At 33.0% G+C, this 14,040-nt stretch overlaps 1 protein-coding gene across 1 annotated transcript; it reads left to right on the top strand.

The window, feature by feature from the left end:
* The first annotated feature begins 2,429 nt into the window (after nt 1-2,429).
* On the top strand, nt 2,430-5,470 carry LOC145058510 (RNA polymerase sigma factor sigC-like). The gene is made up of 7 exons (XM_079006406.1): nt 2,430-2,673; nt 2,969-3,111; nt 3,409-3,885; nt 4,169-4,399; nt 4,580-4,720; nt 4,799-4,999; nt 5,107-5,470. The coding sequence occupies exons 1-7, from the start codon at nt 2,577-2,579 to the stop codon at nt 5,392-5,394; spliced, it is 1,578 nt and encodes a 525-aa protein (XP_078862532.1). The 5' UTR covers nt 2,430-2,576; the 3' UTR covers nt 5,395-5,470.
* The last annotated feature ends 8,570 nt before the right edge of the window (nt 5,471-14,040 follow it).

Here is a 14,040-nt window from a genome sequence, read left to right as displayed (position 1 = left end):
ACACCTAACTAACAACCTATTATTGTCATTCTTTTCATATCCAAAGTCATAACCATTTGCTACAACATAACAACTAAGTGAGTATTTAAGTTCAACACTAGTATAGTATTTCATACCTAATCGAGGCTTCATCTTGTTCCATTCCTGAGTATGATCATGTCTTAGGTAGATAGGTCATTTTGCATTCTCATATTCTTTAACCAACGATCATTCTCTACCGGACAAAGTTTGTTCAGGAAATGATCATTGAAGTTTCTTTCAATAGATATAACTTCATCATCATCTTCATGTTCACCTTTCTCACCATCTTTTAAAATGGAGTCAACATCATTAATGGAAACAACATCATCCTCAAGGTTTGTTTATTCCTCCTGAATCCAATCAAACAAAGGTTCATGATAGTGATCCATATACAAATTCAATCTCTTATTTCCTTTAGCAGCTTCAGGAAACTCATTAAAATCACACTCATTTTGTACGACATGCAATCCTTGAACCAAACTTACTTCATGTAGACAATAATACATATCTTTGCACTTGCTGTTAATAAGTTTTTCAAGAAAGGAGATGAAATCAGGGGAGGTCAACTTCTATACACCCATGTATTGTACAAAAGCTATGGTTGCATCAAAATACACCAATATGGTAGGTGCAAACGTGCCATCATAGTGTACATCCAAGATTGGATTTGCATATTCTGTCATATGGTTTATTGCGATTGTGATTCAAGAAGCTTGAGATGAATGGTGAGAGTGGAGTGGTGTAATGGAGGCGTGAACCCTAATTACTCGTTATCATCTTAATTAATATGGATGTAATACGTCCCTATCTATGTAATCTGCCATATGAACGCCACATGTGTAATTTATTTCACCAAAACAAAGGGAAAATCATATATGAGTGGTAAAACGGGTATAACCGGTCAAAAATATTTAATGATTATAAAAAATCAAATATAAAGGCGTATTTTATAAAAAAAATAATAATAAAGACTAAATAAATCCAAAACAAAAACTATTTGGGAAAATGACTTGTAAGGGTAACAAAGTATTAGATTTGTACAAAAAATACCATTGAACTTTTTTTTTACACATATCACCAATCAAGTATAGCTTTTGTACATATATGACCATTAAACTTCACATTTGTTCAAAAAATACTATTATATTACCGATAATAATAGGTCATTAGCCACATAGTATGCTACGTGGCATGCCATGTGGCTGCTGACATGGATTTTACTGTTTATTATGTACACATTATATCATTAAACTATTTTTTGTACACATTATACCATTAAACTTTTTTTTTTGTACACATTTTACCATTAATGTTATATAATTTATTGAAAAAAAATATCATTTCAAAAAATACATATCATTACATAAAATTAGGTTTCCCATCACCTGATGTTGATTTTACTGATTTTCTAAATTTTAGTAAACTTATCATTATAAGTCATTTTCCTATCGGCAAACAACGACATAATTTCAATGCACTTTTTAATCATTAACCATAATCAAGAAGAGGAGGATTATAATAAGGTAACATGTACAAAATGTTTCATGAGTTTATAAGTGTGCCTCAAACATAGTTTCCTAAGAAAATGACTTATAAGAATATGTTTACTAGACATTAGCTAAAAGAATGAACAATTGAGTATTTCTTGGCCGTTCCAAATAAAAGTCTCAAGTTCAAACCTTGTGAGTTTCAATTGATGTATGACCAACATAAATTCACAATGTAGTTGTAAAAGAAAGTTCTTAGTATCATTGTAAAAAACAAACTGTTTCCCCCAAACCTTACAAAATCAGGGAGTCGCAATAGGTGATGGAAACTCATTTTATGTAAAAATATGTATTTTTTGAAATGATATTTTTTTGAATAAATTATATAAGATTAATGGTAAAATGTATACAAAAAGTTTAATGGTAAAATGTACACAAAAAAAGTTTAATGGTATAATATGTAGAAAAAATAGTTTAATGATATAATGTGTACATAATATACAATAAAATTCATGTCAGCAGCCACATGGCATGTCACGTGGCATGTTACGTGGCTGGTGACCTATTATTACCGGTAACATAATGATATTTTTTGAACAAAGGTGAAATTTAATGGTCATATGTGTACAAAAGTTATAATTGATTGGTGATATGTGTACAAAAAAAAAATCAATGGTATTTTTTGTACAAGTCTAATACTTTGTTATCCTTACAAGTCATTTTCCCAAACTATTTTACATTTTTTTGGTTATTTTTCAATAACTGGTTGTTGATGTCGCGTTTGTTTTTTCGGGTCCAGTCAAAAGTCGGTAATTGTATAGCGAAATTAAAAATAAACGTACAACCACTAATGCCTCAATGCACAATCATCATTTTCCTCGTTAACCAAGATATTTTATCAAGCAGCAGTCAGCCAGTCAGAGAAAATCTTTGGAAGCCTTTTTTAATGTATGACATTGAGATGGGGAACCAGTGGCCAAGAGCTGACGCCTTGAAAAAATCAAACAAAACCAACTTCGTTTATCAATTCCATCTTTCGATTCTTCTTTTTTTGATGTATCTTTCACCATGGGTGTGGGTTTCAGGATCAACTTGAAATGGGTTCTTTCTGTTCAACCTCGTCTCTCTTCCAACTCGCCATCTTTGTCATCCACATATGCATCCTGTAAGCATCCATCACCTCAATGTTTCCTCCATTTCGCACATCATAATCTTCAATCGCAGTAACTTTTCATTGTTCCGATTTGAACCTCAACAATCTTGAATTCGTCATTAGCTGTTGTGCCCTAGAAGGGAGATGTTTTTTGCCCATTATTTGAATGGATACTCTTTCAATTCATGACTGAATTAGTGTTGTTTAATCTCGAAGATGTATCTTTACTTCTTTTCTTTCATATAATCCAATTTCTATTTCGATTAGTACTTACTTTCTTTTGTAAACATTGAATTTGTTTTGACAGTTAAAAGCAAAGACATCCATTATGATTTAGCGAGGGCATCTCTATCAATGGAAAGTGAGACTTCTTACAGTGATCCTCTTAGTGGAAGAACATGTTCATCTACTTCCCGAATCTTGGACATTGATTACTCAGAAACCCGCAATGTAAATGTTTCCTTTTTATACTTTATTGCACGAATGTTGACCCTGAGGTCAAACATACTAGTTGTTAATGTCAATATTGATACTTACATAGAAATTAATCAACACCAATATCTTTCTATAGGTAGTAACCTTGAAGCTTGATGCTAATTATCTACGAACTTGTCACATTATAACAATTTCATGTAGATTTTTGAAGTTGAATTTAGTGTGTTTGACCTCAAATGTCAAAAGTTTAAACCTTTCTTTATAGTCTATGCTTATTTCTTGATTTTTTTACTCTGTCATTTGATCTTTCAGAATGTTAAAAATTTGTTACGAGAGGATAAATTAACATTCCTTACAAGCTTACAAGCAAACAAGATATCACAATATAGATTACTCTTGGAAAATCTTGTTGCATTGGAGGATACATTTGCTGATTCAGATGTGGTAACACTAGAACAAGACATATTGTTTCAATTAGAAAAGCTTGGCGCTTTAAAGTTTTTGCATACTTCTTTCTCTCAAATACCCAAACACCCATTTCCAACTAACTCTATAACCGAAAAAACTGTCAAGCCCGTTGTCCCATCTACAAGAAAGATAAAAAGAAAGTCACAAAGAGAAAGAACATCAACAAAAGCCAATGATGTTTGTATGGTGGAATTTCACTCACAACCCATCACCCGTAAAAATTCAAGACGTGTCAACTTTTCTTCAAAAAGATCATCAAATTCTAAAATTGGAAAACTCAAATTCACTAGAAACGAGGCAGAGCTATCACAAGGTGTTAAGGTTTGACTTTTCAAACTCCAATAGATTACTTTTCAATGTCACATTTTGTTAGTCCCAAACCTATTTGTTAAGAGTCTGTTTGATAAAATAGAATCATTTAGTGTTTGATTGATTCCAGCCTCCTAATGGTTAAGAGAAGGTAGGGTTCCTTAACCATTAAGAGGCTTTTGATTCCATTCAGAATGCTGAATGATTCCAATCATTCAGAGGTTATCAAACAGACCTTTTACTTGTAAGAATCTTTGATCCGTATTGTTTCTCATTTAGTTTAATGAATATGCAGATGGTTGCTGAATTGGAGAGGATTAGAATGATTTTAGAAGAAGAAGTGGGGCCCATGGTTAGTTTTAGTAGTTGGGCAGAAGCTGCAGGAGTTGACAAGAAAGAGTTGCTTGAAAACTTGCAATTCGGTTGGTGTTGTAGGGATGAGCTTTTGAGAAGTACACGATCTTTGGTTATCTATCTTTCAAAGAATTACAATGGTCAAGGAATAGCCTTCAAAGATTTAATCCAGGTTTTCTTTATTTATTAAATTTTTTTATTGCATTTGCTTACATAGAAAACTGGAAAAGTAGAGAAAAGCACTTGTAGTTTTGTCATTTTATCCATTTAACTATTTTTTGTAGTGATTAAACAATATACTTTCACCATTTTATCAATTTTTAGTCAATAAAGATTGCTTACAGAATTTTAGGCAGGAAATGTTGGTGTTCTTCAAGGTGCAGAACGGTTTGACCGAAGTAGAGGATACAAATTCTCAACTTATGTTCAATATTGGATAAAAAAATCATTGCTAATGTTGCTATCACGTCATGCTAGAGAGATACGAATTCCTGTATGTCATTCTCTTCTTCCATTCATCATTTTTCTTCCTTTTGAAGTTGTGAATTCACACTTTTTTGTATCTTTGTAGTTCACAATGAGCAAGGCTATAAGTCGGATACAAAAAGCTCGAAAAGCACTCGATAATGGTGATGGAAGATGCCCAAATGCTTGTGAGATTGCCAAATTCACAGGTCTTTCATTGGCTAAGATTGAATCTGCTAACAAATGCCTTAGAGTTGTTGGCTCCATCAATCAACCATTTGGACAGGGTATTGATGCAAAGTTTTGGGTACGTATGTTTCTTAAAATAGAAAATACCTGCAAAATTATCTCCACTATTTCTTGAAATGTATATGGGATTTGAAAAATGAACGTTTTTGGGTGTTCTTTGTGTAGGAATGTACACCTGATTTGACGACAATGACTCCTGAAGAAAACTTAATGAAGAATTATATGATTAATGAAATATATAGTCGGATGAAAGATTTGGACAGTAGGGAGAGGAAAGTGTTGGCTTTAAGATTTGGGCTTAAAGGGTATCAAAGGAAGACACTTGAAGAAATTGGAAGGTTGTATGGTGTAAGCAAAGAATGGATTCGAAGAATAGAAAGAAGAGCTTTAACAAAACTAAAAGTTGACGATGAAGAAACTTTACAAAGTTTTAGACATTATCTGTACATGTAATAAGATAATATCAAACGAGTTTCTTGTACATTTTTTGAATGTGATCTTTGTTAAGTTGCAACGTTTGTTCTGGTAATTGTTTCTAAACAGTCTTCAAAAGACAAGAATGACCTTCTTGGTCTATCAAAGGTAATAAGATAAAAAAAGAGTTCTTAAACTAGAAATTTGTCCCATCTTAAAACAAGGTTCGAAACTTTTTCTTCCTAAGGCTCATCGGAGTGGCTTCGGCATCTTATCCACCTCGGTGTTCACCAGGCCGCACCTTGGTGATGTTTTACCGATGAGAGAGAAAATGATTTTCTTTTTATTTTTTTACCCATTAACTCAAATTCTTTTTTTCAAAAAATACATTTTTTTTTCTTCAGAAAACCACCTAATTTCAAAAGTGTATCTGTTTTTTTTTTCTTTCAAAATTTCAAATTTTAAACCCTCAATCTTCAACTATAAATACCATCATCCTTATTTATTCTCCACCTCATTTAAATTTTCTTAATTCAATTTTCACAACTTTGTTATTTTCATCTTCTTCAAAACCTCATCGCTAATGACTCGTGTGGTTCATGTTTGGTCCCTTAAAGAAAAGATGTTGTTGGCTCGTTCATGAGTTGATGTTACAGAAGACCTAATCCACATTAACCTAACTACGACAATCTTTTGGAGGAGAGTCACCAAAAAATACAATCACGAAGCTCTGGTCCCTCGAGGTAAAGAAAAAATCTACTACAAATGGGGACACACAAACACACTTACAACTCAGTTTAATAGTGTGTTTCGTAGGGTGATGCATGAAGCTGAAAATGGTGAAAATGAAAATATTTTGCTAGAGAGTGATTTCGAGGCTTACCGTGTTGAAACTAACAAAGATTTTTGCCTTGTTGGGTTTTAGCAAATTGTGAGGCAACCCCCAAAGTTTGCTCAAATTTAAACTCGTTGTCTTTTAATTCAAGTTTTATTTATTTATTTATTTATTTTTTTCTAGTGTGTTATGTTTTTTAAATTTAAGTGTGTATTAGTTTAATTTCAAGTGTGTTATTTTTTTAAGTTTAAGTGTGTATTATTTTAATTTCAAATGTGTTTTGTTTTTTAAGTGTAATTGTGTGCTTTTTTTTTTGAAGTTAATGAAATTTTAGTTTTAAAAAAATAGTATGTTTGAAATGTTTTTTTAATTAATTAGTTAAAAAAAAATACCATGGCACGTGTGACAACTTGTGCCATGTAAATGACAAAATTTTAAAGGGGTGTGACAAATCTAACGTGATGCCTACGTAGACCGTGACAAGTGTATTACCACTCCCACCAGCCTAATTTTTCTAAAAATAATACTTAAAAAACTAATAATCCATGTTTAGGAAAAAAAACAAAAGGTTAGTATAACCTTATCATGTTATGCCTAAAAAGTTACATGGTACATGACCATTTCATGCAAATATCAAAAGGTGACATGGTCGTGTCATTCCAAATTATGATGTCTTTTTACGATTTCTTCAAGTGATATAGCTATGTCAAAAGGGACATGGTTGTGTCAAATTATTTTCCTCATTTTCTCCACTTTTTGCCTTCAAAAACTTAACTATCGATCATTTTCTCCGTTTTTTTCTTAATTCTTTTTTCATTCTAAGCCCCGTTTCTTGCATCATGCCTTAACAATTAAAAATCTTTCACACAAAGTAACTCATAACCAAATTTAAAGTTTAGTCCCAAGGTGTAATGCAATGCAAGATTATGAAGTCAAAATGTATAAAGCAATATGCAAAATGATATACAAAAACATGATAAAAAGGTGCAATAAATGCAACCAAATGTGCACAGGACAAAAAATGCAAAATGATATTAAAAAACATGATAAAAAGGTGCAAAAAATGCAACCTAATGTGCACACCATAAAATATGCAAAATTATATACAAAAACATGATAAAAAGGTGCAAGAAGTGCAAAAGTGTTTGTATTATTTTATTTTGAACAACATAAGAATGTAAGAACAATTTTGGAGCATCGGATTGAAAATAATCAATGGTTCTAATGAGAATCACAATTAATTAATCTTCATAATTAAATCCTTTTGATTCAAAAAGGTTTTAAATACTCAAAAATCAATCAAAATCTTTAACCCTTTTTCAATCGAGTGCTCCATAATTGTTGTTATATTTTATCATTCTCATATGATCATACTAATAGAGATTAGTGTCCATAGTCATAACAAAGCCCGATAATATCAATATAAATAACAATGTCCTTTTGGGCTACATGCAATAACAAAATGAAGCAAATCTGAAAAAATATTTATTTAAATGATTTGTTATGTTAATTAATTTATTTTAATTAGTTAATAGTAAATTAATTGTAACGTCCCATTTTCACAACCAAAAATTTTCATTTTTATTAGGATAAAAACTTCCCAATTTATTAATCCATTAATTAAGAAAACTATTTATTCCGAATTACATTTATTAAAAATCAAAGTATTGTAGAAACGCAAAATCTTGAATGTTGTTGATGAGTGTATACAGTCCCACCTTCACCTTCCAACAATAACCGATGATACTTGAAGCCGTAAACAATTGAGTAAGCATAAGGCTTAGTGAGTTTCCCCCAAAAATACCACCATATAAACAGGTCAAATATACAATCAATCATGTTGGGTCCAAGCAATCATCAATTGGAATACCCCAGACCCAATCAACCTCCGGGTCCAGTCATCCTCAAGATGGAATACCCCATGTTGGAATGCCGATATAAAACAGGTCTAATTAGCCATCGGGCTGGAATATCCAGGGTTTATTGGCCTACCGCCTCAACCCTACTGCTCTTCTCGAGCCTTCGTGCCTGCGGCTTACAGCCGACATGCACCGGGTATCTTGGCCTACCGTACAAAGCAGGACCGCCTCAACCCAACCAAACACGATATGTCGACATATAAAAAATCAGGTTCAATTAAGCACATAATACATGCAAATAACAATCATACAACTCACTACTGCCTACTAATCCTCTCACAACATACAATCCTACTGCCAACTAACCCCCATAGAGTACGTAACCATAAGTAACTAGAGGTGAGATAGCCACCCGAACAGATGGTCCTACTATAGAGCCACAACCAAACAAGGAACATGCAAGAGAGCCTAGACCAAGAGTTCTCAGACTATCCTACATGACCACTGACATCCCCTAATGGCATTCCATAGATGATAACCAGCAAGCACAGATAACTTACAGTTCTACATGTTATTACCATAAAGCAACATACTCAATACCAGGAGGCATATCTAACTGGTCACTACAGCATACTCGATACCAAAACATAAATATAACAGATCACTACAACATAGCAACATACTCAATACCAGAACACATATCTATCAGATTACTATAGCATAACATCATACTAAATATCAACAATCCAAGGAATGCATGGCCAAATATACTCAGTGGTGGAGATAGTCACTCGGACATGTGATCCTACTCTAGAACCACAACCAAACAATGAACATGTAAGAGAGCTTAGATCAAGAGTCCTCAGTTTATCCTACATGACTATATACAGTCCCTAAGGCATCCCTCTACTAGAAGATAATCAAAACTAGTGGGCCAATATTGGTGCCTTCGACCCACGGGTACAATGAGGTAAAAATCACCACGATATGCACGTAGATAACCACTATAGCAATGAAGGACTCTACCAGCTTCAACACAATTCCAAACACCAACATAAAGATACTTGAGTCAGTACTCGATCACAGGTTATAGTCACTTGCAACAATGACCATGTCACATGAAACGACGATTAGGGTTTCACATAAAATGACGATTAGGGTTAAGTAAGCACACTTAACCCATTAAGGACTTAATCACTTAATGGTATGACTAATTAAGGTTTGACTTAGTCATTCTCGGTGAAATAATACTAAAATCGACAGCCCGAATACGCGACCAGTCATTGTCCAAATAGAGCTCCCGATTATAGGGTTTTCGCATAAAATGATAACTAGGGTTAGTGTTCCACACTAAACCCATTAAAGACTTAATCCATTAAGTCTAATATTGTGTTAAGTTAATTGTATAGAATTATTGAGTATTATTTAAAGTTTAATTAACAACTTTAACGCAGGTCCCGACCAACTCCAAAAACTAGGGTTTCTTGACATTATGGTTTTCTAAACCCTAATTAGGGTTTCCAACCTAAATTTAGATGATTAGTTAATTAAATATATATATATATATATATTTAACAAATCAGGCACCATCCACTGCTACCTTGGGCAATGGTGGTTGGCGGCGGTTCGTGGCGGCAGCCACTCGCACACGGTGACGGTTCGAGTGATAATTCCAATAATCCAAACACACATACAAGTTTTTACATCACACACACACACTAACACCAAAAGAATCAAGGAAAAATGCCCAAAACAACCACCAAGACGGCGACAAGAGGTGGCAGCCACCACCTCACGGTAGTGGTGGCAGGTTTTCTTTAACTCCTGGCCAAGAACCATACATAAAACCTTATATAAAAAAACACGCACACACACCAAATCACACACACACAACCACCACTCACGGTGGCTGGTGGCGGCAGAAAGAGCAACATGGGCGGCAACCACCATGGTTGGCTGCCATGGTGGTCTTTTACGATCTCCGGCCAACCCAAAAGCACACACACACCCACCCTTGCGGTGACCGACGGTGGTTGGAGGGCAACAGTGAGTTGAAACAGCCGTTGGAGCGGCGGCGGCGACGCAACAATAGAAGGAAATGGAGACTGGAGAAGATGGTGAGATCCCAATCGAGAATATCAACAACCATGACGTCAATCTCGTGGTTCTCATCGCCGTCGGCAACATAAGCAACCACGGGGTTGGTTTGGAGGCTCACATCGGCGGAATGTCTGATGGGATGGGGATAAAAGGAAGCGAAGTGTATTGTTTTTATTTAAAATGAATGAAGTGTTTTTATTTTAATTAATATTTAACTATTAAGATAATTTTTTTTTGAAGTAAATGAGTAGTTTTTTCTTTTTATTTTTATTTTTTGACAACAAGTAAATAAATAGTTTGGTGAGATATTTTTTGGGATGATGGAATGGTAAGAGTGGAATTTTTTTTAAGAAAAACGAAAATTTATAAAACACGTTTTGGTTCGTTTGATTTTCCAAAGTTTTCTAAGTTTATTTTTTCAAAAAGTGACTTTTATAGTTTTCTAAATATCTAAGATGAAAAATGAAAATCTCACCGATTTCAACCAAACGTATTTTCTAAAATTTTTATTGAAAAATGAAAATAAGAACTTAACTTTACTTTTTAAAAATATTTTTTTAAAATGTAAAAACAATTTTCTAGACCAATCGCATCCTAAATGTTTTTTAAGAAAAAAGTCTTAAAAAATGTTGGTCGATGTGAAATTTTTTTTGTGTTACGGGTGGGGGATGGATACGATAGTAATAATACACCCCATATATTCCGATCTTATTTACCCTGGCATAGTTTACAAATTACAAGTTTACAACATATTTCCCTACCTAACCACTTTCACAATTTTGACCCCCACGTGTAAAACTGCAAATGCCAATTGGCAAAGCGTATTGCATAAGTAACTCAATATAATATTCGCCACCTAACTACTCCCTCCTTTATAAATTTATGAAGTTAAAAATAGCGAGTGGAAAAAAGATGAACAAAAAGAAAAAACATCATAAATGGTCCCTGTGGTTCTTTAAAATCTGAATTTTAATTTTTGTGGTTTAAAAACATCATAGATGGTCCATGTGTTTTCAAAATTTTTGATGATTAATCCTTATTGCTAACTCCGTTAAGTTTTGTTCGTTAACTGAAGGGTATTTTTGTCATTTCACTATCACATGGACCATTTATGATGTTTTCACTTATTTTTTTTAAAAGAAAAAAATGAAATAATATGCAAAAGGTCTCTCTCTCTCTCTCTTGGTTTTATTCAAGCAAGTTCATCACGATTCAACTTGTCCAAATCCTAGTCTGGTAATTCATTGGATTCATTATCTTTAAATCCACATAGCTGGAAATCATCAACACCAAATACATCAAGTGGTGAAGCAAAACTGTCAAAGAAAATGGAATCCAACTCTAATTTCATATCTCACTCTCTCAAAAACACATACACAAACTTAACATCTCTCTGTCTAGCTACCATGTTCATCTTCATCTGATCATCATCTTCGTTATGGTGAAGCTGTGAAACAAGAAACAACCAGCTTGGGGCGTGAACAAATTGATGTCATTGGGGCATTTCCACAAACAGTTGGTGTGCAACTTAAGAAGATCACCATGAAATCTTTGCTTTTACTTATAATTGAAATCCAAATTGGAGTTGAACTCAATACACACAGATGTATTATCAAAGAAAATGAAAAAAATACACATAAAGCTAATAATCTAAAAACAGATAGCACCACATAGCAACTAAGCTTAGGTGCAGGACGATATATAGGAACCTGTAATTGAAACCGATTTTTGGTTAGAGTTCTTGAGAGGGCACAATCCACGTGTTCTTAATAGAAGGAAAAAGAGGTACTTGCAAGTAAAACAGGTGCCAATGTAATCGAGTTCTTGATTTCTCGTTTATAACTAAACCGCCACCGTCACTGTTTTCTACACCTTCAGATTTTCGTCGATGGTTTCCGGCGATTGAGCATACTTTCGACTGTGGGTGGTTAAATGCGGAAGGATGAAGATCAACATCTAGGGTGGTGGTGTTGGCGGAAGCAGGTGGTAGTCACCGGTATGATGGTGGGGTTAGGGCAGTGGAACCAATTAAAGAATGGATCAACATCACCATCTGATGTGTGGTGAGTATGTAAAATTGCTGAAATCAGAGGATCACTAAACCAAAATTGTTTCTAGGTGATCTCTTGGCTGCATCATCCTTTTATGTGGATGTGAATGAGGATTGAACGACTCCATATGCAGCAGTAGGTATGGTTTATTTAGAATAAAACCCAGAAGAGAGAGAGAGAGAGAGAGAGAGAGAGAGAGAGAGAGACCTTTTTTCATACTATTTCATTTTTTTCTTTAAAAAAAATAAGTGAAAACATCATAAATGATCCCTATGGTACTGAAATGACGAAAATGCCCTTCAGTTAACGGACAAAACTTAACGGAGTTAGCAATAAGGACCAATCGTCAAAAGTTTTGAAAACACATGGACCATCTATGATGTTTTTAAAACATGGGGACTAAATTTCAGATTTTTGAAAACTACAGGGACCATTTATGATATTTTTTCGAACCAAAATGAATTAAGCTAGGGGTGAAGTAACCTCAAAATTTTTTTGTTCATTTTTATTAAAACTTCTATGTACTTTTTCTAATCTTAAAAACAACTCTTTCAAAACAAACCAACTAAAACAATTTATTATAAATAAGGATCATCGGATGTTTTTAGCTGAAATTTTTAAATTAAAGAGCTTGTGGTATAATGGTAACATTTTTTGTTGAGGTCGACACATTCCGTCTTGTTTGGACATAAACGAAGTTAAGAGTAGATTAACATTTCAATAATAAAATTGAGACTTTGAACTTTACTCATTAAATATGGATAATAACTAAAATAGACACATTTGTAAACATTACAATTGAGATATTTGAAATTTATCCATTAAATATGGAAAATAACTCAAACAGACACATTCATAAACATTACATTTGTTATACGTTTAAAATCAAAGTTTAATTTTTGCTAGTTTTTTTTTAATGAGCCCTAATCTAACCTTAACTATCTTAAAGGAGACTTGAACTATTAAATTTAAGAAACAAAAAAAAACCGAATATTTTTCTTAATATTTTACTTGTTATTCGCTATTTAAAATATAAAATACGCAAATACTTTTTACTCTTTTGTAAAAAGATGCATTTTTTTAAGACTGTCTTTTTTTAATCTAATTTCAGGTGTCCCAAAATGATATATCAAAAATCTTTTTTGCCCATTCACAAACCATTAATCATTATTAATTGCTCATGAATCACAAGTTTAACACATAAGTCTTCTCTTACATATTTTTATTATTAGTTCACATACAATATTTTTTTTATATATGATTAAACAAAACGTTTATTTTATGAATCAAGATATACTGATAAAAATGTTTTATTATCAAGTAAATGATTAAAACAACAAAACAAAATAAAGAAACTATTAGCATTTAGCAACATCAAACTTGTCAACATTATTCAATGTAGCAATCCACTCTGAAATTAACTGGTAATTTTTTTAATAAAATAATATGATAAATTAATGTATTTAGACTATTATTGGTCGATTAATTTGAATTTTGTTGTAACAAACTCAATCATTTAAGAAGTATTTTGAGATTTGTAAAATTACCAAAAAGGGAAAAACAACATTATATTTTTGGGTATCCACGTGCAAATCACGTGATAGTCCTCATCTCATCGAGTTTTGGAGGGGAGTAGCTGGTCATTTGACTTGAAGCCGTCACCTCATGACTTTTCCATTTTTCGGAGATATAAATTTAATCATTTCAGATAAACGTACATATATTTATGCATAGAAAACAAGTATCTACAGTAACGACGATTGGAAGATAGAAATAATTGCTCTGTCAAAAATAGATTTAGCTTCCTTCAAGATTTAACTGCTTTTTCGCCTACCAAACA

This window comes from Lactuca serriola, chromosome 6 (genome assembly GCF_051521515.1).
Source record: "Lactuca serriola cultivar US96UC23 chromosome 6, Lser_US96UC23_V15, whole genome shotgun sequence".
NCBI classification, from domain to species: Eukaryota; Viridiplantae; Streptophyta; class Magnoliopsida; order Asterales; family Asteraceae; genus Lactuca; species Lactuca serriola.
The sequence above is the reverse complement of the archived record's forward strand: the minus strand, read 5'-3'. Positions and strand labels throughout refer to the sequence as shown.

Coding starts and splice junctions, on each gene's coding strand:
- LOC145058510 (XM_079006406.1), top strand. CDS start 2,577: ATGGGTGTGGGTTTCAGGATCAACTTGAAATGGGTTCTTTCTGTTCAA. Junction 3,886..4,168: donor AGCTATCACAAGGTGTTAAG/GTTTGACTTTTC, acceptor ATGAATATGCAG/ATGGTTGCTGAATTGGAGAG. Junction 4,721..4,798: donor CTAGAGAGATACGAATTCCT/GTATGTCATTCT, acceptor GTATCTTTGTAG/TTCACAATGAGCAAGGCTAT.